This window comes from Melospiza melodia, chromosome 14, assembly GCF_035770615.1.
Source record: "Melospiza melodia melodia isolate bMelMel2 chromosome 14, bMelMel2.pri, whole genome shotgun sequence".
In the NCBI taxonomy this organism is placed as follows: domain Eukaryota; kingdom Metazoa; phylum Chordata; class Aves; order Passeriformes; family Passerellidae; genus Melospiza; species Melospiza melodia.
In genome coordinates, this window is record NC_086207.1 from 7026920 (window position 1) to 7053992 (window position 27073).

Here is a 27073-nt window from a genome sequence, read left to right on the forward strand (position 1 = left end):
CCGCGTGTCACCACCCACGGCCACGCCCCCGGGGACACCCACGGACACGCCCCCGGGGACACCCACGGACACGCCCCCGGGGACACCCACGGACACGCCCCCCGGGGACACCCACGGCCGCGCTCCAGCCCCGGGGGCTGCGCGCCCCCGAGCGCCCCGTGGCGGCGGGGCCGGGCACCGGGCTGTGGGCCCGGGACAGTGCCAGCCTTGGGGCCCGGACGGTGCCAGCCTTGGGGCCCGGACGGTGCCAGCCTTGGGGGCCCGGACGATGCCAGCCTTGGGGCTCGGGACGGTGCCAGCCTTGGGGCTCAGGATGGTGCCAGCCTTGGGGCTCGGGACGCTGCCAGCCTTGGGGCTCGGGACGCTGCCAGCCTTGGGGCCCGGACGGTGCCAGCCTTGGGGGCCGGTACGGTGCCAGCCTTGGGGCTCGGGGTGGTGCCAGCCTTGGGGCTCGGGGGCCCCGCGGGACCGGGCCGGGGCCGGCGACAGCCGCCAGCAGCGCTGAAGCGCCGAGGGCACAGCGCGGGTGGCAGGGAGTGGCTCGGGACTGCTCGGTGCCATGGAGGACACGGCCGGTGCCGGTGCTGGCAGCGCACAGACCAGCGCAGCGCTCGGGTGCCCCTGGCAGGAGGTGGCCCTGCCCCGGTGCGCTGCCCTCGGGTGCCCGGCCCAGCCGCGGTGGGCGCCCCGCAGGGGATGGCACGGAGCCGGGAGCAATCGGAGCAGCCCAGGGAGTGACAGGGGTGATTTCCTGTGGGTTCCAGAGGGAAAGCTGGTGGCAGCTGGCACCTGGATACACTCGGACCATGAGGAATGCAGTTATGAAAGTAGTTGGGGTGGCACCGGGGCTCTACCGACAGCCCCGGTAGAGCCGCACCCGCAGGGAGGGTGGTGGTGCCCACCCCGCGGGCACCGACCCTTCCTGGGCAGCCGCCGCCCGCACCCGAGCGTGGCTCTGGCACAGCTGCCCTGCAGCGTGGAACCAGCTACGAGGACGTGCCAACACAGCCTGCTCTCCCCACGTTTCAGTCATTTCAGCTTGAACAGCCAGCCCATGACAGAATGTCACAGTGAGAGCCCATGCAGTGACACGCGATGGGGCCGGGAGCTGAGGCAGTGACCCCAGGGTGACAGCAGGTGCCCAGCATGGCGTGAGGGCAGCTCGGTGAGAGGTGGCACGTTCCCTGGTGAGCAGCAGCCAACGCCGGGCTCCTGCTGCCGAGGGCGGGGGAAAGCCAGAGTTGTGTGGAACTGCGGCTATTGAAACTGCAGAATGGAGCAGGGATCCCTGCCAAGCACAGGGGAGGAAAAGGAAACTGGAGGATGGGGAGAGAGGAGCCTCGAAGGGCTGAAGAAAAGTAAAAGTGAAAAAGACAATTAGAAATAACGTCTCCCTTTTTGTGCCATCCCACTTTTGTGGGATTTTTTTCTACCAGGCTTTCTGACAGCCTGTTGGGAGTCAGAGCTGCTAATTCTCTGGAGGCTGAAACAGAATGCGGTAGCAGTTGGCCGATGAAGTGGTTGAGCAGGGAAGAAAATGAAGACAAGGAAAACTGAAAGTGAGGCATTTGGAAAATAGCCTGGTTTAACCCCATTTTATCGGAAAGCCAGACTTTGTGTGGGCCACTAAATAAGTTGCTGTTATGAGCAGCACTATCCACAAGGCTTTTAAATTAATAATAAGTGAAGACTAAATGAATAAACACTGTTTCTGTCCACAACTCTAAGCATGGCCTGAGGTTTCTTTTGGTAGGAATGAGTGGGAGCTCTGGGAGCAGTGGGAACAGTGGGAGCAATGGGAGTACTGGGGGCACTGGGAGCAGTGGGGGCAGTGGGAGCACTGGGAGCGCTGGGAACATGGGGAGCACTGGAATCACTGGGAGCACTGGAGCACTGGGAGCACTGGGAGCACTGGGAGCACTGGGAACATGGGGAGCACTGGAATCACTGGGAGCACTGGAGCACTGGGAGCACTGGGAGCACTGGGAGCACTGGAGCACTGGGAGCACTGGGAGCACTGGGAGCACTGGAGCACTGGGGGCACTGGGAGCACTGGAATCACTGGGAGCACTGGGAGCACTGGGAGCACTGGGAGCACTGGAGCACTGGGAGCACTGGGAGCACTGAGAGCACTGGGAGCACTGGGAGCACTGGAGCACTGGGAGCACTGGGAGCACTGGGAGCACTGGGGGCACTGGGAGCACTGGAATCACTGGGAGCACTGGAGCACTGGGGGCACTGGGAGCACTGGAGCACTGGGGGCACTGGGAGCACTGGAGCACTGGGGACACTGGGAGCACTGGAGCACTGGAGCACTGGGGACACTGGGAGCACTGGAGCACTGGGGACACTGGGGACACTGGGAGCACTGGGAGCACTGGGGGTACTGGGAGCACTGGGGGCACTGGGAGCACTGGAGCACTGGGAGCACTGGGAGCACTGGGAGCACTGGGGGTACTGGGAGCACTGGGAGCACTGGGAGCACTGGGAGCACTGGGGACACTGGGGACACTGGGAGCACTGGAGCACTGGAGCACTGGGGACACTGGGAGCACTGGAGCACTGGGGACACTGGGGACACTGGGAGCACTGGGAGCACTGGGAGCACTGGGAGCACTGGAGCACTGGAGCACTGGGGACACTGGGAGCACTGGAGCACTGGGGACACTGGGGACACTGGGAGCACTGGGAGCACTGAGAGCACTGAGAGCACTGGGAGCACTGGAGCACTGGGGGTACTGGGAGCACTGGGAGCACTGAGAGCACTGGGAGCACTGGAGCACTGGGGACACTGGGAGCACTGGGAGCACTGGGAGCAGTGGGAGCACTGGGAGCACTGGAGCACTGAGAGCACTGGGAGCACTGGAGCACTGGGAGCACTGGGAGCACTGGGAGCACTGGGGGTACTGGGAGCACTGGGAGCACTGGGAGCACTGGGAGCACTGGGGACACTGGGGACACTGGGAGCACTGGGAGCACTGAGAGCACTGAGAGCACTGGGAGCACTAGAGCACTGGGGGCACTGGGAGCACTGGGAGCACTGAGAGCACTGGGAGCACTGGAGCACTGGGGACACTGGGAGCACTGGAAGCACTGGGAGCACTGGGAGCAGTGGGAGCACTGGGAGCACTGGAGCACTGAGAGCACTGGGAGCACTGGAGCACTGGGAGCACTGGGAGCACTGGGAGCACTGGGGCCACTGGAACACTGGAGCACTGGAGCACTGGGAGCACTGGGGGCACTGGGAGCACTGGGAGCACTGGGAGCGCTGGAGCACTGGGAGCACTGGGAGCACTGGGAGCACTGGAATCACTGGGAGCACTGGAGCACTGGGGACACTGGGAGCACTGGGGGCACTGGGAGCACTGGAGCACTGGGAGCACTGGGAGCACTGGAATCACTGGGAGCACTGGGAGCACTGGAGCACTGGAGCACTGGGAGCACTGGAGCACTGGGAGCACTGGGAGCACTGGGAGCACTGGAATCACTGGGAGCACTGGGAGCACTGGAGCACTGGGGACACTGGGAGCACTGGGGGCACTGGAGCACTGGGAGCACTGGGGACACTGGGAGCACTGGGGGCACTGGGAGCACTGGAGCACTGGGAGCACTGGGAGCACTGGGAGCACTGGGGGTACTGGGAGCACTGGGAGCACTGGGAGCACTGGGGGTACTGGGAGCACTGGGAGCACTGGGAGCACTGGGAGCACTGGGGACACTGGGGACACTGGGAGCACTGGGGGTACTGGGAGCACTGGGAGCAGTGCTGCTCTAGCAAGCAGACACCAGCAGCCCTGGGCCAGCTGAGGGCACTGCATTTCTGCAGGGCACTGGGATACCCACTGCAGCTTTTAGTTTCTCTTTTCTGCTTTTAATTTCGTGGATAATGGTGTTTATCTCTTTGTAAAGCACTCAGCAAAGTGCTCAAGACATTTCAAAAGGGGAAATGTGGAAATAGGGAAAAAAACCCCAGCAGCAACCGATGTTTTTAAATATTACAAGAGAAGTAAAGAGCAAAGTGATAACAAATTGTTGTGTATTTTCATGGTCTTGTATTTGTGGTCCTGTGTTCCAGCACAGAGATACTTCCAAAAGGCATGTTTATTTTAAAGCTTTTTTTTTTCAGATTTTCAGAGCACATTTAAAACATATAGCCAAAGGCTGTATGTAAAGAATCTGTCCAAATACCCTTTCTTTTCCAGATGTCATCAACTGTATTTAGGAAGAAAATAATTGTGTACATTTTTTAAACATAATTGCTTTTAAAATAAATACCTCAGGAAATATTTGCAGGTAGTTCTGACTCAAGTCAAAAGATTCTATTTGTCCACTCCTCTTTATTTATTAACTCAGAAAAAGCCCCAACCTGTCATTGAACCATATGAATTTATAAATGTAATCAGGAATGTGCATATGTAACTCACTCCCTTTTACCACTCACATTCACAACAAAGGAATTCAGCGTTATCAGAGCCTGTTTGAGCTGTAAAACAATAAACAAACAGGTGATTGTTTTCTCATGAGCAAAGAGGTAGGTTTGGTTTGTAGGTAAGCTCTTAGCTATGTGAAAAGGAAGAGCAGAGCAGAGAACAAAGTCTGCAGAAAACGAATTGTTTTTGCCCTGGGGTCACCATGTCCAGCATGAGCTCATGTGCTGCACCCCAGAGCCCACAGCAGGCTGGTTGCAAACTGCCCGGTAACAGGAGCTGCTTTATCTGCTGCTGCTCTCTGCTCTAGAGGAGCTGGCTGCTCGACATCGGGTTTCTTTTCTCCTAATACATTCAAAAGTCTCTAATTTTGTACTTGACACCTGAAGCTCTATTCTTAATTGAGTGCAAATAACAAAAACTCAAAGGTGAAAAGTGGCTGAGGCACAGTATTGGTCTCAACCAACACCTTCAGATATCTGAATTGAAATAAGCGGAAAAATGGGTTTAAATTCAATTACCAGGAAGCAATTACATTTAGCCAAAATGCTACATTTTATTTAAAACCTCCAGCATTTTTCAACTTGAAACACAGTGTCATTTCTGTGGAGACCTCCCTTACTGTTCTAGAAAGCCTCTTCCCTATCCTGCCCACCCCCAAACTGTATGTCAATAATTTCCCTTTCCAAATGGCATTTTATTCTTGAGAATGGTCAAAACCTGGTTTGGAGCAATGGAACGTTTCATTGTGGAAGTAACCCGAAGCCTTGGTGCTTTCAGGAGCTGTTTCCAGCCCAGCAGGAGGAGCAGAGGTGCCCAGGAGGCAGGGCAGAGCGCACACAACCTGCTGTCCTTTCGGTGCCAACATGAAAGGGGTTTTCTGTGAACAAAAGCCACCTCATTGTTTTCTTTCAAGCTACTCTTTAAAAGACCCATTGCAGGAGGCCTTAAATAAAAAGAAAAGGCAGCTGACAGCCACAAAGCCATCCTGTTGGTGAGGCAGGTGCTGGCTGCACCGTGCCCGCTGTCCCCTGGTCCCAGCGCTCCTCGTTCCGTCTGTCCATGTGTCCCTGTGTCCCTGAGAACGTGTGGCACAGGGCTGCCCCACACTGGGCAGTGTGGCTGAGGAGGGATGTGAGGGATGGGGAGGGTCACGGCTCCCTGTGGCCAGGTGACCATTAAATATTGGCCATTAAACAGGAGCTGTGCGGCAGCTGGGTGTCCCAGGACACCAGGAATCCTGCTGGGTGGATTTTGTCTTCTTGAAAGTGGGTCATAAGAGGTTTCTGACTAGTTTGTTCACCAGTCAAGGTGTAATAGAACCACATAGATTCACTGAGGCTGGAAAAGACCTTTAAGGTGCTCAAGTCCCCAGCGGTGGGGCCATTCCACAGGGTGAGCTCCTGCAGTCTGTGGGACAGTCCCCAGCCACCCCTGACCCAGGGTCAATATTTACACTGGTGCAAATGTTCAGGCCATCCCCTGCCATGGGCAAGGCTGATCTAACAGGGCAGCATCCTTGCCAGCATCCTTAACAGGGCAGGAAAGCCCCTGGCAGCTGAGCCTTGCAAGGACAGGACACAGTGCAGGACACCTTTGACAGCTCCTTGACTCCTGTCACAAACACGTCACTTGGTTTGCTCTGTGCTGCCTTCCCAGTCCTTGGCACTTTGTACACCTGCATCAAGATCTTTATCTTTCAGCAAACAAGCCTGCAGCGAGGGAATAAATTCCTGACTCTGACCTTTGGGTGCTCAGATCTTTTTTCACCTATGAACAAAACAGTAAAAGGTGGATTTTACCCCAAAATAACCCTTATCTCTGTGGCTTTATTAAGCCCTTTTGTGCCCATTGGAAGCGCTGCCATCATCCCTCGACACTGCTGGTTAGTGCAGGTGTCTGTGTTCCCATAACGTGTGGATATGCCTTGGCACAGGCTCTGGGAGCCGAGCGTGGCTGTGAACCTTCTCCCCTGCAATAACTGGGAACTGCTTGATCTATCTGGGAGATGAAACTGGAGCTGTCCCCTACAGGGCATGAGCAGCTCTCGGCAGCTGCTGATGTCACCCAGGTGTCACCCAGGTGTCACCGGCCCTCAGGAGTGGCCGTGGGGCTGTCACTGAGCTCCAGAGCACAGGCAGAGACAGCTCTGCCCTCGGCTGCCAGCCCTGGCCTGCGATGGCAATGAGGAACGGGGCCAGACGCTCACTCCTTGTTATAAAAGTGTAAAGATAATGGTTAATAAATAATAAATTCCCCTCAACCTGTCATGGAGATCACGTCTGGCAGAGAAATGAATTGGTTCGGTGTATATTGCTTTTATCACCGGCTCACTATTTGCTCAGAAGTCAGAGGGAACTCCTCCCACCAGCGGGATTGTCCCGATCACGCGTCAGCTCCCGAGCCTCCCTCCGCCTTCCTGCCCTGCGAGCGACAACTGTGGCACTGCTGCCAGCAGCACGTGTGTCTGTCTGTCCGGCACCCATGGCGTGTGTCTGTCCGGCACCCTGCCGTGTGTCTGTCCGTGCACCCTGCCGTGTGTCTGTCCGTGTGTCTGTCCGGCACCGCTGCCGTGTGTCTGTCCGGCACCCATGGCATGTGTCTGTCCGTGCACCCTGCCGTGTGTCTGTCCGTGTGTCTGTCCGGCACCCATGGCGTGTGTCTGTCCGTGCACCCCTGCCGTGTGTCTGTCCGTGCACCCTGCCGTGTGTCTGTCCGGCACCCATGGCATGTGTCTGTCCGGCACCTTGCCGTGTGTCTGTCCGTGTGTCTGTCCGGCACCGCTGCCGTGTGTCTGTCCGTGCACCCTGCCGTGTGTCTGTCCGTGTGTCTGTCCGTGCACCCTGCCGTGTGTCTGTCCGGCACCCATGGCATGTGTCTGTCCGGCACCGCTGCCGTGTGTCTGTCCGGCACCTTGCCGTGTGTCTGTCCGTATGTCTGTCCGGCACCCATGGCATGTGTCTGTCCGGCACCTTGCCGTGTGTCTGTCCGGCACCGCTGCCGTGTGTCTGTCCGGCACCCATGGCATGTGTCTGTCCGTGCACCCTGCCGTGTGTCTGTCCGTGTGTCTGTCCGGCACCGCTGCCGTGTGTCTGTCCGTGCACCCTGCCGTGTGTCTGTCCGTGTGTCTCTCCGTGCACCCTGCCGTGTGTCTGTCCGTGTGTCTGTCCAGCACCGTGCCGTGTGTCTGTCCAGCACCGTGCCGTGTGTCTGTCCGTGTGTCTGTCCGTGCACCCTGCCGTGTGTCTGTCCGTGTGTCTGTCCGTGCACCCTGCCGTGTGTCTGTCCGTGTGTCTGTCCGGCACCGCTGCCGTGTGTCCGTCCGGCACCCTGCCGTGTGTCTGTCCGGCACCGCTGCCGTCTGTCTGTCCAGCACCCTGCCGTGTGTCCGTCCGGGCGAGCGTCCCCTGGCACCCGGGCGGGACAGCGGGACACGCACCGGGCACGGAGCTCATCCATCACCCCGAGCGGGCCGAGTGCCCTTGGCTGCGCCCAGGAGGGGAACTCCTGCTCGGGGGCACCTTGTGACAGAAATGCCCATTGCGGTGACACCGAGCTGCACGAACGCCCCGGTGCCACCCGGAGTGTGCCCAGCCCAGCGGGGATGGATGCGGGGAGCGGCACAGCCAGCGCTGTGTGCGGAGCCAGGGCAGGGCAGGCAGGGACACTCGGCTTTGCCAGCACAGGTTTTTTTTGTGTTTCTCACCTGCAGATGGGTTTCTCTCGAGTGAGGCTCCCCTCACACTGCGGCTGCAGGCGGGACTCGGGCGGAGCCTCTGTCCCCGACAGGGCCCAGGAGCAGCCCTGGTGGCACTGCCTGGCCAAGGGACAGGGACAAGGCCACCCTCCTCTGTGCGAGAAGCGGCCAGGAGAGGGACACTGGGCTGTTCCCGTGGGCAGGCTGCTGCTGGGACAGGAGCCAGGCGCCTCGGCAGCCTGTCCTGCTGCCTGGCAGTCTGTCCTGCTGCCTGGCAGTCTGTCCAGCTGTCCGCAGCTGCCGAGGGCAGGGCACAGCGTCCTGCCCTCCCTGGGGCTGGCGGAGCAGGGTCAGGTCCAGGAGCAGCAAAAGGATCGTGGAAATCCCTGTGACATCCCTGTGACCCCGGAGAGCCGATGGCACTGCCAGGCTGTTCCCTGCTGGCCTGGAAGTGCCACGGCAGCTGGGCAGGTTGGAGGCAGAGCAGCTGATGAACCAGAGGGTCTCCTGCCACCCCGGGGCACAGGCTGGAGAACGGGGCTGGTGGGAGCCCCGTGGGATCAGCAAAGGGAAGGTCAGAGTCCTTCACCTGGGGAAGAACAGCCCCAGGCACCAGCAGGAGCTGGAGGACAGCCAGTGTAAAGGAGCTTTCCAGAAAAGGACCTGCAGGACAAGGAGTTGGTCCTGAGCCAGCACCATGTTTTTGTAGCAGCACCCTGGGCTGGGCTTGCCAGAGCATCACCGAGGGGCTGAGGAGGCGATCCCTGCCCTCTGCTCAGAGCCTGGAGGGCTGAGCCTGCCTCTGAGTGAGCAGAGTGCACACGAGACAGGAACGTGCTGGAGAGAGCCCAGCAAAGGGCAGCGAGGTGGTGAAGGGACAGGAGCATCTGAAGCTGAGGGAGCTGAGGCTGTTCAGCCTGGAGAGGAGGTGGATCAGGGGTGATCTAATAACTGTGTACCAGTATCTGAAGGGAGGAGTAATGACAAGAGAGCCAGGATTGTCTCAGTGGTGCCCAGTGACAGGGCAAAGGAAAAAGGCAAAGGAAAAAATACAGAGAGTTCTGGTTAAACATAAGACATACTAATTTTGCTGTAAGGCTGACTGAGCATTCAATAGGTTGCTGTCGCCAACCTTGAAAATATTAATATCTCAGCTGGACATGCTCTTAAAATGGGGTTATCCTCACCTGTCCTGGCACACTCTGGAACTAAAGAAAGAGCTGGACTTCAATCCTCCAGCAGCCTCCACCCACACCAACCCCTGCTTTTCAATAAGGGCCCTGTGCTAAGTGTGAAAACTCTCCTCTCATGTGCTTTGTCCCAAGGTTTTTAATAACCTGCCTTCCCCACCTGGGCACAGACCAAGGCATTGAGATGGGGATGTTTTCTAAAAGATCACAGCCTTCACGGGCAAGCAGGAATCTGGTTTATATCTCTACAGAGAACTTCTGACACATAAAAAAGTCTGTTTTATCAAGTACTGCCTATTGAGTCAGTAACTATTGCCAACGACTAAAAATGAGGTACATGAATTACTGATTTATAACACTAATATTTCTTAATATTTTACTTTCATTTGTGTGGTGGTTGCAGCTATCACAGTGGAGTCTGAGGACAGAGAGGTATTTGACAGTCACAAGGCCTGGGTTTTAGCAGCATAGTCAGTGGTACAGCCCAGAGTCCTGCTGGCCAATTTTCCTTTTGTATGCAACCACCAAATTAGACTAAAGCCTGCCAAAAGCTGTCATCTAAAGATGAAAAACTTCTGTAAATACAATTTCTCCAATAGCAATGCTGCTGAGCTGCTGCTGCAGAGCACAGACAGCATTACAGAGCACTGCCTGCCACCTTTGGTACTCATGATGGCTTAACTGCCACTTCCATTGTAAATCCTATTTGTTAAGGATTTATAAATTGGCTGCATTCATTTGCTTGTCTGAAAGTTGGCACACAGCTCTCTCCCGTGGTGTTTTTACCACATTTTGCTTTATTACTTGCTTTTTTTTTTTGTCCCCCTCTTTGGCTCAGAAGTAGCCCGACTGTAACCATTAAATCCTCCTAAGATGCTACCCAAGTATTTTAACGAGCAAGGAAATGAGGGGAAGACCAGCCCGACACACAGATGTGTGTTTTGAGGAGCTGCACCCCATTCCTGCTGCAGGAGGTGTGGGGAAGCCTGGGCAGGGCTGGTGGCACCGGGGTGGGTGCAGGGACCTGCTGGGCTCTGCCTCTTGCCCTGGTGCAAACCCCACTGGCAGCAGGGTGGAAGAGGCTCTGGGGCTCACGGAGGAGGCTGCAGGGGGCAGGGGGCAGGCAGACCCCAAACTGTGCGAGGGAGAGGCTGACAGGGTCAGCCCCTGCCCTCCCTGCCAGGCTGTTTCCCTGCTGCTCACCTGGCTGCTCACCTGGCTGGGTACCTGAGCACATCATACATGTGCCTCCACCTCTGTGGCTTTGCTTATTTCTGGTGATTGTGGTGGGGAGGCTGAGCTGGCACAGGGAGCCGTCAGTCAGCTGAGATTAAAATTACCAACTTAACCCCTGAGTGTGATGGGCGCCCTGTGAGGGTGCTGCAAAGCATTCTGTACTTGTGTGTCCCACATTCAGTATTTGTGTGTCCCACTCAGCTGCTGGTTAAATGCCACTTGCTCAGGTAATCACCTGCCAGGTGTTGCTGCTGCAGACACACACAGCTCATGGCCACAGCTCCAGATGTGCCCAGCACTGCTGTGCTGGTTTGAACCCATCTGTGCTGGGTAAGGCAGAAGCAGAAAAGGCTTTATGAACACAGGGGAGTTGGTGCTTTGGCACTGGCAATGGTATTTGCCTTCCTAGAGCTCTTAGTCATGCTCAGATGTTGCTGTGCTCATTGGGGACATGACAGACACGCAGGGGGAGGATGACAGAACTGTTCTGATATTACTGACCTGACCAAGCAGTTCCAGCACGCAGTATTGGTCTGTGTATTGGTACCAGCAGCAGCAGAGCCTTCAGAGACAGACCCTGCCCAGGCTCCTCCACTGCTTTCTGTGGGCCCAAAGCGGCTCTAAGGCTCTCAGATCTTGCTGCCAATTCAGAGATGTGCAGAGTAAAACACCTTCTGCAGCTGTGTCAGCACCTGCACTGTGGTGGATGCTGACTCTTTTCTGCAGCACAGCCCTTGGAGCTCGGTGCCACAGAGAAGTGAGTTTGGTTCCAGAGGAGTCACAGGTTTCAAATGCAGTGAGTACTGTTTAAACTGAGTAATCCTTGTAAATAAAGAAATTTTATGCTTCAGGCTGTGGTGGAAGATGCTGGGAAGGAACTTTTATGGTTGTCAGAAAAATTCAGCAAAAGCAGGTCAGAGGCAGAGAGACCCTGGTATCACTTCATTACACCTGCCTTGATTTGTAAGGTAAAATCCCCCCTTTGAACTGAGTCACAGTTCAGAGGCCACCTGAGTTTATGACTGACCTTCATGTGGGGTTCACAGATGAACACAGGACAGTGACATTCAGTGGCTGAAACCTTTACAATTGGAGATTCTTAGGGCTGTACCCTCAAGGCTGTGTGTTGAAGATATTCCCATGTTTGAGCATTATTGAGTGCTTATTTGAGAACTGTTGTGAATCTGTTGTCAAAGGGTTGAACCTTACAGAAATTACAGCACAAAGCACTTAATGCACATTTTTCAGTGCCATTCAAACCTGATAAGGTTTTCTTGGACTCTTAAACAGGAAATGACCAGAAAACATGAAGGGCCTTGGAAGGCAGTGCCATGGTCACATTCAGGGCAGGTGAGGGCTCTGTTCTTACAGCAGAGATGAACCTGGACTACATGAAGATCAGGACTTGGCTTACAGAGGGGTTAGCACATCCTTTCTATCAGGATCAGGAAGATTCTGAGAGGCTGCATTTCCCAAGGGATGGGAGGTGAAAACTGGAAGTGCCAGAGCCAGGCTCCCAGGCAGGTTTCAGTAAAAAACAAAAAAAAAAAAAACCAAACAAACAAACAAAAAAAAAAGGCAAAAAAAAAAGCTAAAGGGCTCCTTCCCTTTACCCATTCCCATAAGAGTTTTGTGGATGCTCTGTGTGCCTAGCTTTGGGAGGAATGTCTGTGTGTGCCTCAATCTGAGAGAACCAACCCCCAAGGAAGGCTGACAGGGCACTGCTGTGGGCAAGGCAGTGCCAGGAAGCAAAGGCTGGCACCTCTGGATGTCTCCTTGGCAGATCTGCCATCATGTGGCCAAAGTGCCACCTGGAGAGGCAGAACAGCCCTGCTGGTGAGGAGCAGGCTGTGCTGAGACATGTGCTGCACCCACAGCCAGTTCACACCTGGGGATAGGTCAGGAAATAAAACAGGGTTTTTTTCCAAGCTGAAATGCAAAGTTATAAATGCCAAATTCCTTCAGTTACAGCAATCCAATAGGAAAAAAAAGGAAATGTACTCTAATGCTGGTTTTCCATCTGGTTTTAGCATCAAACAGAAGCCTCTTGGATTCCTGCTCTCTCTACAAACAAGTCAGCTGCACTCAGGTGAGTTGGGAGGGCAAACCCCTGCTCATGGCACTTAGGCTGGCCTGAGCTCATGCTCTGTGCCTTCCTCAGCCAGGAGTGCTCTCCAGGCCAGGCCCTTTGATGGGTGTCCTTGCTCTGTCCTGGTCACAGTGCTACTGGGGACACAGACACAATGTCACTGTTAGAGCCACCACTTAATTACTCCCTCATAAGAAGAATCTTATGAGGGAGTAATTAAACCAGTTCACATCTCCTATTCCATATGGAAAAGTGTAGCAAGGAAAAGGGAGGAAAAGCAAGAGCTTTGAGAGGAATGGGAGATACCAGTCTGAGGTGGGGAAAGGGGAAAGAAAAAGGGAGAAACAGATACTTCAAGAAATGGGAGACCCAGATGGGACCACAAGAGAGCTGGCCATGGCCACACCAGTCCTGTTATCTCCCTCATTTGTTAAGTGAAAACTCTTTAGAATGGGCTCTACCAGTCAGCTGTTTTTTCCAGACATGAGAGAATTCAGCTCTTTTGTCATAATTACAAAAAATACAGCAACTCTTCCCATCTCTTTGGTGCACCACACAGGGTTCCCTAGGTCACTGGGCACAGAGCATTCACTGGCCAGAGGACAGGCTGGGTAATCCCTGTGGATGGGAGTGGGGCTGGGGCTCTGTCTGGGAGCACAGGCAAAGGGAAAGGGCAGAGCTGGGAATGACCTTGCTCAGGTCCAGCACAATGCTAAGCTGGGCCTAAGAGCTCAGGTGTATTGCTGGGCTTTGCACACAACCTGTGCTGAGCTGCACACTGCCTTTGGAAACTGCAGCTGGCCCTGGGGCAGTGATCTCTGGTGAGAATTTAGCACCATCTCCCAAAACTCTGGTTAAGAACATCCTGATGGTGTGTGTTAGCTGCAAAGGAGGCGAGCAGGGAGTGCTCATCCCCTGAAATTTGTTACATCTCCTCTGATAGTCATTAATATACAAAGGATGCTTCCCTTTTAGCTTAACTGAGTTCCCTTTTGAAGTAGCAGGATCTCCAGTTCTGAAGAGTTTCAGCTTTAGGAGAATGGTAACAGAATGAAGGACACTGGGGACTGTGCAAGAGGTTCTCATTTCAACATTCTCAAACTGCAAGAAAAATTCTATCCCAAAAAATGAGCTAAGCAGCTTACCAGGACAGGGCCAGGTAATCCAGACAAACTGCAATAATGCAAAGTGTCTCTACTTCGTGATTTCGTGTTTTATTCCCTCATTAAAAAAACCACTTCTTTAAGAGATTTCACTTGTAAAGAACAAAATAATAATGTAACAGCACTCTGAGTCCTTCAGCAAAGAAAAACACCTGCAGTGATGGACAGTCAGACCTTTATCTAAAAATGCAGCCAGAGTTCATCTTCAGAGGATGAGAACCAGGGCTGGGGGTGCCATGGAGTGCCCAGGTAGGGGTAACTCCCAGCCAGAGTGGGGTGGCTCTCATTTGCACAGAAAAATGAGACATTTTCTGAGAGCTCCAGGTGCTGCTCCACACAGGCACCCAACTGCTCGGCTTTAAAAACGCCCCAGAGTCAATTTATGCCCATAATCAACTCGAGCATCTCTGCTGCTATCATGAATCATTAAAAACCTCATTTACAACCCCAAAAGCAAAACTGTTCTCAAAATTAAGTAGAGCTCCCCAGCTACATCCTTAAATGAGATAAAAGCGGCAGGGCTCTGGGTGATGGATGGCTCCCTTTTATCATCACCAGGAGTGACTGTTTGCTTAGGAGAGGCTCTTTGATCTTACCTCCCGTTTTAAATGTGCTAGAAATAAGCAATCTCCCAAAGAAGACAGATTTCATGGAGACTTCCTGGCTCACAGCACAGCCTTGCATGTTCCACTTAATATTATGTTACTACATTTTCAAACTGTTTAGAGGTTACTTCAGTGCAATTAAACTAATTTCAGAATTGAAACACAGCAGTTTGAGGGCTGCTAGTCATGAGGTGCAGAGAGGGAGGGCATTTCTAAAGCATTTACCAATTTTCTCCTGTGTCCTAAGTAGATTTTTGGGTGATGTATGTGAAGGACTTTGCTTACCCAGAGATCAAAGGAGCAGCCCCCTGCAGGATCCATTGAACCACAGGAAGTCATTTCCATGTACAAAATGCTGCGTGCATTAGAAACAGCCAGACAAGAATTGCTTTTACAAGATTTTGCAATGGAAGACAACTAATTCACAGGAGTTTTAGAGACTTTATTTATGTATAAACAATTTAAACACTTTGCCATAAATTATCTTTGCCTGTCTCTAGTCTTTGCTTAGCAGCAAATTAAAATTAATATAAAAACTCAATGAACAATTCATACATGTATATTACAAAAAAGTTCTTGTACCAAAGTTCTTATTAGACTTTTTTTTTCTTTTTTTTTTTTTTTTTGTGGTGACCGTAATGTGATTGTCTCAGTTTCTCGACCAAACAAACACACTAATAATTTTTAAATCTGAAACAGTGATTGTGCCTTCTGGCTGATGTATGTACAGGGTGATCTGACGTGGTGCCCATTTGCAATAGTGTAACACAATGCCCACAGCTCTACTGGAACTGATACCAACAAACTACTGAATCTAAACAGACTACACCCTGTAACTGTGTTATACTGTCCACAATGGAAATCTTCAAAGACAAACAGAGTATGAAATTTATCTGTAGTGATTTATAGCCACCATTTTGAATGTAACTTTACACTCTGCCCTCTTTGAATAAGTTAAGCTTCAGGCCAGACAAGTGGAGGGTCAGAGTGCAAGTGTGGTTTTGTTACTTTTAAATATATTTTCCTTTCCTATTTCCAGTGCGCTCTCACTTGCATTTCATTTGTCCTCCATTCGCTACACACAAATCACCCCAAAGTCATGTTTTAAATGCATCTGTATTTTGCTTTAAATGAAAACCTCTTGGATATTTATCAAACAAGCAGTCTGAATCATCTGTGTTTCATCAGCTGGTTAGTGAAAGTGGCCCACTTGGATTTCTTAGTTTGCTCACGTGTGAATGGAGTGAGGTAATACAATACGAGGCCTTCTTTTTGTTTTTCTTTAGACCCAGAACAAGTGGGTAATATTTCAGGGGTACTTTTTAATTTGTACGGTTAAGAGTTTTCAGTCTGGCTTTAGTCCACTTCAGGATGTGGTTTTTAATCACTTGAACAGTAGCATTTAACTCAAAAAATATGAGCTTTTTTGCCACTTACTATCCCAGAGTAGCTCAGCCTAGTGCCCCCATTTAGGTCTTCATCTCCTTAGGAGAGGAGATAACAGTTATGACTACTGATTCATCCAGCAAAGGATGACAGCAGGTTAATTTGTTACCTCTTTCCCATTTCATTCTGTCTTAAAAACTGGATGTTGCTGCTACTGTCTGCTAGCTCTGGGTACTGCTCCACGGGCAGGACATAATATCCCTCGTAACCTTGAACCCTTCCCGTGCTGAGGAGCTGCTGCCTCTCTCCGTCTGTCCATACGCGGCTGCCCTCGCGTCCGTCCCGCGCCTTCTGCTGCTCCTTGGCCCAGGCTGCGGCCAGGGCTCGCTGCCGAGCCTGCTCCAGCACCCTGGCCTTCTCCTCGTCCAGCGTGTCGGCGCTCAGCCCGTAGCGGATGTTGATGAGCAGCGTGGAGTGCTGGAACTCAACGTTCGTAAACCTTCGAGTCCTGCCGCTGACCAGGAGCGTGGGCTGCGACACGGTGACGTTGATGCCGCTGTCCAGCACCTTCCTCCCGCTGGTCATGGCCAGGGTCACCAGGTCGCTGTCGGCCGAGCCCACCTTCACAAAGTAGTGGGTGTCCTTGCCCTCAATGCTGTAGTGCATCTTCTCCAGGTAGTGAGCGCCGTTCAGGACCGAGGCGATCTTCCTGCTGTCGTCCGTGGCGATGCTGGAAACACCGGTGGTGACACGGCCTTCCTTCACGGCAAACATGATCCCTTTCCCCACGATGGGAGTGCTCGTGGCAAACCAGTGGCCTGCTTTTTCTCTAATTTTGGCATGTAATCGTTTAGATATGACCTGTCCCTCCAGAGCCATGAAAGCCTGGTTGTGTCGTTCTGTCGTCTGCTGCACTCCTGTAATTAGCTGGGGAAAGAGGAACAGAACAAAAAAAACACCAAAGAAGATGCAGGTCTGAACATACTCAGAGACCAATAATGATCTTTGCTTTGCTTTTTAAAAGGAAAGACATGCAGAGAAAAATTCTACACTCCAAAAGACCACCCTCAGTTATCCATCCATCCATCCATCCATCCATCCATCCATCCATCCATCCATCCATCCATCCATCCATTCCCCATCCATCCATCATTTTATCCATCCATCCATCCATCCATCCATCCATCCATCCATCCATCCATCCATCCATCCATTCCCCATCCATCCATCATTTTATCCATCATTCTATCCATCCCTCTATCCTCATCCATCCATCATTTTATCCATCATTCATTCCATCCATCCATCCATCCATCCATCCATCCATCCATCCATCCATCCATCCATCCATCCATCCATCCATCCATCCATCCATATCTTGTTCAGAATCAGGTAAATACTCATTCAGCAAATAATTCTGCCATCTGTAAGACCAAATAAAATACTTCTCATCACCCTCTGTAGCATACATGCACTACACATTTCAATTTTGGCCAATCATATAATGCCCAGTAGAAGAATAAGAAAGGCCCAAGTCTAGCACAATTTTAATCAGATCTGAAAACAAATAGAATCAGTATATTTAAAAGATGGCATTTAACTTGTGGACACTTTATCCCAGATATTTCAACCAGTAAATATAACTAAAAGGCTTATGAATATAAGATTTTTCGTAAATAGATGAAATTTGGGCCCAAAAGCACCAAAGAATTCCTGAAGAGGGGGTTTAGACTCTCAAATGACTTGGAAGCCTGGGAAAGTGGTATGTTTACGTTTATATGATTATTTTTGTTGTATTACCACAAAGATGAAATAAGCCTAGCAAAGAGTAGGATTGGAATTGGCCTAGTACTCTTCTTAAGTTTATTAAATGGGCTGGAATTTATTATGAAAGTTAAACCTATATAGTGTTCACCATTAACCTGACAAGTATGAACACTGTAACTGAAATTAAATGGAATAGCAAATCAAAACCTCTAAATAGAAAAATGACAAAAAATGGCAAGAAAACCTCTTGCAGGGTGAGAAGTAGAACCCTTTTTACCAGTAAAACAAGTACCAACCTAAGTTTATTGGAACACATTATTAGGATGGTTTTACCAAAGGTACAACAGATGATAAATTACCCTGACAAAGTCTCCCTTTGTCATTGCTAATCAAGTTAATCGAGTTACAACTTGTTAATCAAGGAATAACTCAATAAAAGACAAACTAATGACACTGTAATTATGATAACAACGAAGGCTGGCAAGAAAGGCATATGTTCATTAGTATAAAATGTAGCTATACTCACTTCACTTTACACTGAATTAAGTGCTTGGCCTTCTGCTGTAACTACAGAAGAGGCAGTGATGGTATCCATAGAGTGGGACAAACTTATAAAAAAAAAGTAATTTAATCTTTCTGCCTACCTGTCCATTTTCACACGCTTGACTCTCAGACAGCTCGTATGGTGGTGACACAAAGTACATTTTTGCTCTAGGGAAACCAGGAATGATGTTGCTAAGCTGAAATCCAAACATTACTAACCAGCTCTTGACATCTGAAAGTTGAAAGAAAGCAGTTAAGTCAGAAATACATGTGTTTAACAAATAGAGAAAATAGAAAAATTAGGAAATCCATCTTTGACATCCCTAATTTCAAGTAGCAACTGAAGTCACAATTAATATTATTGTGTGGAACTTTACAGAACTGTGGCAATCCACTATGAAAAGGTGGATTGCTACACTGCATTAAATTTACCCTAAATAAATCAAAAAAAGGGATATACCGGTTCTTTCAATATTTTCCATTAGAGCACATGAATTATCCAAACATTTTACAGTATACAGTACTTGTTCCATCTCTGACACCTTCTGATATGGCTACTATGTGTAACCTATAAACTGTATTGTATAATGGTAAATTATTAGGTTAACACTCTAAAAACATCTGCAAAGTCCTTTGGGGAAAGACATGGCTTCTCCTCTATGTCCTACTTCCATCAGCTGTCATCAGGTCTCAGGAGGCTCCATTAAAAGCAGTGAGAAGCTAGATTTGTAAATCAGATGTCTAAATTTAGGCAACAAAAATATCCTCCCCATCCCTCTAGGGAAAGTAGGAGCTGTGTGAGAGTGTTACAGCTCAGCTCTGAGGTGAGCCTCTGCAAGTTCCAGATGTGGGATCAACCACAAAAACTCTATCCTCAGATCTAGCTGTAAAAACTAAGAAACAAAGTTAATAACAGTTATTCGCACTCTGCAGCTATTAAGAACTAATTATGTATTTTGGTTATCCAAATCATAACTCTTTTAACAAAAAAGAATCCATGACCTCATTTTACATTTTCTGTTTCCTGAATTCATGATAATTTTTGCTTAAAAATCTCTCTTGTCTTTCCCAGTGGCCATCTCCCCTCCTCCAGTGGCCTACCCTGGCTCCACTTCTGTGAGCTGAGCTGTTGCAAAGCCTGTCTTCCCCAAAAATCTTTTCTTTTCTTAGCCATTTTGACTCTAAAATTAGTAGCAAAATACTCTGCCTCTGTGAGGTATCGGTATCCATCTTCCATCACACAGTGCCTACTGTATTTTCCTGAACCCTTGGACAGCACAGGGTTACTGCTCCTCACAAGGCTTCAATTTTATTTTATGGTAAAATGGTATCTCCTGAACAATTCACTTCAGCTGTTCCAATTCCACAGAAACCAGAGCAGGACCTATATACAAAACAGTTACTATTTTGCTGAGCTAATGTGCTTTGCAGCACTGCATTTGCTACAGGAATTTGTTTTCAGCAAAACCTGTGAATAAACTCCAGTGTCAGGGATTAACAGTAAGAATGGACTGCAGAGGAAGAGTTTTTGGTGTTTTGTTTTGTTCTCTTTTTTTTTTTTTTTAACTATGACAACAAAGTGCCACCATAATAATTTCTTGTCTAATTTTATCTGTTCAGTCCTACAGCAACAAATATTTGCATCACTGATTAAGTATTTTTACAGACTACAAGGTGTGTGTTGTACCTAAATGCAATTTATCTTATTCGATTTCATCTGGTGGATAGATAAATTAAATAAATACAATTTCAGAATGTAGAAAAACATAGTAAGATGATGTTGAAAATGAAGATCAAAGGGTGGTGGAGGAAAATAGGACTTTTGTTGAATTTAGGACAACGAGGTAATTTTAGTCACCAGTATTTTCACACTATCAGATACAAATCACATTATCTCCTAATTGCAAAGTTGCTCCACTAGAACCACTGGTGTGTTACACCTACTATTAGGTTGCAATGTACTAATGAAACATGCTGTGATTTTCCTTGAAGGAAATGCACACTTTGCTTGAAATTCAAATTACTGCTAAAATTAAGATCATTCCTTTTAAAAACGGTATCACTACTCTAATTATTGTATACTGCATATTCAGTTCTGAAAAAAAGCTTTTCCTGAAGACATATTAATTATCTTTCCTTTTAGAAACTGCCAGCAGCTAGTTCAAGTACTGTGTGATGTTACTAAGTGAAAAATTATTCCTAATTAGGAAAGGGTTACAAGTTTTACCCAATTCCAACATATGTGATCAAAACTACTTTTGTTTCTCGGCTCCACAAAATCCATAACATTTATTAGTCTTTCAGGATGAAATAATCCTAAAAAACATCAAGGATTTAATTTTTAAGACTAAAGACTGTTTGCATATTAAAAGTTAAATGGGAAAAAGAGGTCTAATTAAATCCATTCTTGGTGCTAATTCTTAATGTGCCCATGAGCTCAGACAGTGGTTCATTTTGAAAGTAGCCCTGAAAGAAAGAGATCTGAACAGTTCTGGATTGTGATACTGAACCAACCTGCCAGATTCCCATACATGACTTCACTTTTCTTGGTACAGAATTAGAATGAACACTTCTTTACAGAGTACTAGTTCAATAGGAAGAGCACTATGGCTGTGCTGAAATTTTATATTCAGACAAACATATATATATTTTTTCCCTCTATAATTCATCATGGCTTCTCTCTTAGAGCACTTTGTTCAGGGAAGAGTAGTGCCAAGGAATCAGAAATAGCCACTTTTAATAGGCAAAAGAGGAAAAACTTGATGTGAGGATTGAGCAAAGGGCTCGTAAAGAGAAGCTGGGTTTCTTTCCCAAATCAGCTTCCAAGCTGTAGTGTTATGTATTATAAATGTGAAGAAGTCTCACCTGTTACATAATTCTTTAGATCCAGTTCATTGCTGAGAGGGTTGTTGCTCTTGAACATGTACAGATTGAAAGGAGCGGGTTCTTTGCCAATATTTTTCCACATGGTGTAATCAGGAGATGTCCAGCGCCCAGCCAGGACATCGTAGTCCCTTTGGGTAAAATGCACGAGTTTGGTTAAAGGATCATACAGCCCTCCATGGAACCCAATGACCAGCTGGAAATCTGGGTTGGAGTCATAATAGATCTCCCCATAGGCTGTGTACTGGAGCTGCTTGATCATGAGGCCATTGATGCTGAACACAGCTAACGGAGTGCCTGTGTTATCAGAGGCCACGTAATACTCTTCCCCACTGCTGCTCTCCATTGCAAACAGGTGCCCTTGCAGATCGTAGTACAAAGAGGTAATTTCAGAGTTGGAATGATTGTAGACATGAGTTACCCTGGTTGGATTGTGAAGATCAGCATAAAAGTACTGCAGATGATGCCCCAGGTTGGTCTTGCAGGAAGCCCTTCGGCCCAGCCCGTCGTAGCGGTACTGAACACTCCACCCATTGGCTTTGTTGTAAGCTCTGGTCAGGAGCCCTTTGGAGTTGTACTCAAACACGTCAGCACCCCGCTGCCACAGGTACCCATCGTCATCAATCTTGTAGGGGACGTCACCCAGGCGCGTGATCCTGTCCCTGAGGTCGTAGCGCAGCGGCATCAGCCGGACGCTGTTCCCAGGGTTCAGGAGGTGCAGGTTCCCGTTCAGGTCGTAGCTGTAGCGCCAGGTGGGCCTGTCGTTGACTGCCACGCTCTGCAGCTGCCCATCTCCGTCGTAGTCATAGGTGTACTTGGTGGTGTTGGCGTAGGGACCGAGTTTCAGCTCTCTTTTGGTCACCCTCCCCATGCTGTCGTACTGCACGGTCATCCAGTACATCAGGGAGCGGAACATTTCGTACTGCACTTCCTTAATGCGCCCGTGGGTGTCAAAGTGCTTGCTCAGCGTCATAACTGCCGTGGTGATAATTTGGTTTATATCGTAATAAATAACTCCAAATTTGCCAAAATGCTCGACTTTGCCAGAAATCTCATCGTAACGGTAAAGGTCAACTGGAAGAGGCGTCTCACTTATGATGGGTTTGATGCTTGCGATTCGGAAGCTGTTGTCATGATACGTATAATCAAACCTTGCATTGACCATCCCTTCTTCAGAGAACCTGTAGATTTGTTTGTCAACAAGAGGACCAATTTTCCTATAGCGAATGGTACAAGAAAACCCTCCACTTTGCAAATTCACCATTTTTAGGACACCCGTGGTTTCATCGTACCCAAAAGTAACCGCCGTGCTGTCATAAACAATTTCAGACAGCTTGGACAGCTTTCCATACTTGTAGAAGACTTGCCGGCCGGTGCCTAAAAACGATGTTTTCAGAATCCTGCCGTCGTCGCTGTAATCAAAAATGACGGAGGCGTTGCTCTCGGGGGGGTTGTAGATGTTCCTGATGTAGCCCACGGAGGTGTGGGTGGACATGCTGTGCCGGGCCACGCTGGGCATGGTGACGGCGTGCAGGCGCTCCGAGGAGTCGAACTCGAAGATGTACTGGCGCTGGCTCTGCAGCAGCAGCACCATCGACTGCAGGGGAAACAACAACAAAGCTATCAGCATGTGGCCCCAGAGAGGGAACCGAAGGAAAGTTTACTGGAGAGGCACTAATGTTAAATGAGTACAAAGAGAATCAGATACATTAGTCAGGGGCACAGAGCTGCTTGGGAATATTGTCAGGTTGCCAGATGAGAGGATCTGCTCCTTGGAAATCAATAGGCTGACACTCCAGAGAAAGTGTAGGTTAGCAACCTGTGAGCTGTCCTCCCTGTAGGAGGACTTTTTTTTTATTTTCCTTTTTTTTTTTTTTTTTTTCTGAGGGATGCAGAGGAGTTAGATAAATGACTTGATTTATCTTTCTGCCAGCAGTTGTAATTCACAACTGTTACTGTGAAATATGTGAGAAACTAAGCAGAGAACATCAACTCTGGTTTACTTAGAACAACAAGAAGGGAAAGGGAAAACAATACAGAGTTCTGCAGTATTTAACACACTTTTATGACTGAAGTGTGCTAATTAGGCTAAGTAAAAATGCACTACCATACTTTCATTTAATAAGTAACAATTAGAGATGAATTACCTATTTCTACATGAACCTTTTTTTAGGTTTAGTCATGCATTTTTGGGCTTAATTAAGCACAATACATTGTCTTAATTTGTTGCCATTCTACAGCAGGAAAATATCAAAAGACAGAAACCATGAACAAAATATTTCCCATTAAGAATTAGTCATATTCAGCTGACTAAATGAAAAATAAGGAATTTTGAGACCAGGGATGGCTAACGGCTGGGATACACCAAAATAAGGAATTTTGGACCAGGGATGGCTAACAGTTGGAATACACCAATCTTAGCTAGCAGGTGTGCGTGATTTATGTGCCACAAAGCCAAAGAGAACTTTGTGTCCTTCCAGCTTGTGCCAGGAGGCGATACTGTCACAGACATATTTTCTGGAAAATCATTTCATTAGGATCTTTTCTCCTGAGAAGTTGGGAAGCTTTATCTTCTCCATGCTTTGCTGCTTTGGAATGTGATTTGGAGAATTGTTTACCCAGCATGTGAAATTGTTTTTACTTAATGACCAACGACAGCCACCTGTGTGGAGGCTGTGAGCAGTCACAAGATTTTATCATTCCATTCCATTCCATTCTATTCCATTCCATTCCACTCCATTCCATTCCATTCCATTCCATTCCATTCCATTCCATTCCATCCCATCCCATCCCATCCCATCCCATCCCATTCTTTTCTAGCCTTCTGATGAAATCTCATCTTCTATTCTTTTAGCATAGCTTTAATATATAATTTTCTTTTAATAAAATATCTATCATAAAATAATAAATCAGCCCTCTGAAACATGGAGTCAAGATTCTCATCTCTTCCCTTGTCCTGGGACCCCTGAGAACACCACCACACACACGACAGCACCCACGTTTTCCAGGTAGGTGTAGCTCCAGACTTTGCCGTCGGCGAACATGCGCGACACGATCCTGCCCTGCTTGTCGATGTCGGTCCTCTCGCTCATGGCCCCGCGCTGCAGCCCGGCCAGGCGCCCGTTGAGGAAGTAGGAGACGTTGACGGCAGCCAGGCCGCTGCTGGGCAGCCAGAGGAAGGGCCGGCCCAGCTGGTCGTAGATGATGCGCAGCGTGAACTTGCGGTGGTCGTCGTAGATCTTCTCGGTGCGGATGTTGCGGTCGTAGTCGATGGACAGCAAGTTCCTGCCGTGCACCTGGTGAGGGAAGGAGGCTGAGCTCAGCCAGGGCTGGGCACACCCAGCTTACAGCGGGGAAAGGGGAGGCCTTTGTGGTATCATGGGATCAAAGCCCACCTGCCTAGTAAAGTGGAAGGTCCTAGCTTAACTAAAGCACCTGAGTCGCATTTAGGGGATGCAGGGTAATGGCCTGCAGACTTTAGCAGAAATTAACAGGGTTTAACTCTTGTTTAAGGCTTGGAAGGCCTTCAGTTTAGGTAATCCTAAATTTCTTAGATGATGGTAAGGATTATAGGGGAGATAGGAAGGAGGATGATGAATTTGGTGGTTAAGATGGCAATTATAATGCTGGTTGGCTTGTTAGTACATCATTGTTTTACATGGTTTGTGGTGTAAAACAGGGAAATTCTGTGAGAGGTGTAGGGCTCCTATCAACTAGCTTTTGTTTTCTATTTGGTGGTATATATTGAAATAATTTGGGGTCTTACTGGGGTATTTCCCATCTCACTGCAATATGGGAGGTGATATCCTACAGTAAAAAGCTTTCATCATGGTCAGAACAGACAGACATTCTGCACATCGAGGTCTTAAAGTTCAGAGAAACAAATTATTTTGCATGGAATATTTTTCTACTTATTCTATTTTCCTATTTTCTATTTTGATTTTGTACTTCCACCATCAATTTTTTTTTTGCCCTTTCCCCTACAATCACTCTAAGAACAACAGAAGAAATTTTTGTGTCTTTATTGAGGTTTAGCCACTTCTATAATTGCAAGACCCTGCTTAGAATTCATTCATTTACTGTTTTCTTCATTTACTTTCCAAATATTCAATAGATCCTTCATTTGGGATGGGCTTAAAAATCCTGATCATACAGGCTGGGAAAGATGGACTTCTAGTGTTGAAAACAAAGGTGCTAAATAATTAGGTTAAATATTTTTCTTTCCCCCCCCCTCCTTTTTTTGTTATAATTTTCATTCAAAGTACAGCATGAAGTGTTTCAGTGGCAGATTTATTTATTTATTAATTTAAAATAAATGAGCAAACAGAGGCAAAGGAGAATAAGAATGCCAAATGGGGAGCCTTCTAGGGAGAGTGTTATAATGAGAGATACATAAATATATTCACTGGGGGGTAAGGCATAGAATTCAGATTAATGCTGTAATTTGATAAAGCTTTTTAAGTAATTTAATTGTAGATGTGTCATTAATAAAGTAGAAGTTTTAAAATTAGATATAATTTCAGAGCAATGACTACTTTAAAAGTATTCATCAATTTCTGGGAATTTGTTCTTTAGCTTATATTTTACAGTGGCTTTGATAATGCAACGTTTCCTCTTATCCAAAATTAAACTGTACATCAAACAATATGTAAATTAACCCTGAGCCTTTCTTGAGGATATAAAAATTATTCTGAGATATATTCACTGGCAGGGGTAAACCCAATTCCCACCCCAACCAACTCAGTAGAAATTCAGTTATACAGACACATTTAAATTAATACAGTTTTGTGTTTGTAAAGAAATAATTATTTCAAATTATTGCTCATTACCCTAATTTTTTCCATTAATGAAATTAATCTCTTTAACAGTTTGCATTTCCTCAGTGGGCAATTACTAGGGGAAAAAAAGCTCTTTTCTTTAGGTTTTCCCAAAGGTTATCCCAGCAACAACTTGCCCTGTGATTCACAGAAAAGACAGAGTATTTTTCTTAAAACACCTTGGGCCAAAAACGTCATATTCTGCTCTCCCATTGCAATGAAAATAAAGCCAGGGAAGCCAAACTCAGCATTAGTAGTTTCTCAGCTGGTTACTCTTGTTTTGTAGGATCAACCCTGATGGCAGACGTATTGAAAAAAACCCTTTTCATGAGCAGAAGAGAGCTTTTACCCCTCAAAAACATTTAGCTATAGAATTAAAGGGTCAGTGTATGACTGAAATAGCCCAATTTCTTATGGCTAAGTAGATTTTCTAAAAAAAAAAAGAAAAGTCTTTCAGATAGATTATGAACTGAATTTTAGCTTTGGGGGTTTTGTTTGTTTTGGTGTTTTGTAACTTCTGAAGCTTCATAAATCAGTCAGGATTTCTGGGTTTTGTTCTCTCCATTACAGTAACTGCAATAGAAATCTGCACAAAGGAAAGTCTGACTGCAGGTATCCCTTCTTTTCTCAGAAACTTTATAACAGTTATTTGGTTTTGCCATAGAAAACAAAATGATTAGGTTTTTAAAAATGACTACACACACAAGAGCCATGCACACACACAAATGTCACTTGGAGATGCACACACGCACATCACCTGCTTGGAGAATTCAGTACCTTCATTTGCATTTGTAAAATGAGTAAAACCAGAGACTGTAATTGCAGTATCATATTAATTATATAGAAACCCAAACAGACTGATAATTCCCACCCTTCCTGGGGACACTGAGAGCAGTCACAAGTATCACAGCTGCAGATTACTCAACAGGCCCTTTCTCTTTTGTTCACTAATCTGGTTTTCCCCTGGCTGCTGCTGAGGTGGCCCTAGAGATGAGCCCTTTGTGCCCTGGAAAGGTCTGGCCACAGGAATCACTTACAGGATGCTGCTCCATAATCAAAACTCTTCAGACAGGAATCTCAGCAGGACTTTATCTGAAACTGCAGCAAGACACTGAAGTGTGGTGCATCACACAGCAGCAGTGAGTGGGGTAAGAAAAAGGTGCAGTTCCTTCCTCAGGTTGATGAAACGTGCCCAGGCAGGTGTGCAGATTCCTACAGGTGTGGCTGGGAGGGCAGAGCCTGGGCTCAGGCAGCACCACTGTGTGAGGGC

The 27073-nt window shown here is 48.3% G+C and overlaps 1 protein-coding gene across 12 annotated transcripts in view; it reads right to left on the bottom strand.

Annotated features, from left to right (window-relative positions):
- Nucleotides 1–14828: 14828 nt before the first annotated feature.
- TENM2 (teneurin transmembrane protein 2) overlaps nt 14829–27073 on the bottom strand; it is a 615620-nt gene continuing 603375 nt past the window's right edge. For all 12 annotated transcript variants that reach the window (XM_063168605.1, XM_063168602.1, XM_063168601.1 and 9 more), the window contains 4 exons: nt 23986–24282; nt 20969–22583; nt 18205–18335; nt 14829–16720 (listed from right to left, as the gene is read on the bottom strand). In XM_063168605.1, the coding sequence (XP_063024675.1) occupies nt 15959–16720; nt 18205–18335; nt 20969–22583; nt 23986–24282 (2805 nt within the window). In that variant the 3' untranslated portion in view covers nt 14829–15958. The remainder of the gene's footprint in view (nt 16721–18204; nt 18336–20968; nt 22584–23985; nt 24283–27073) is intronic.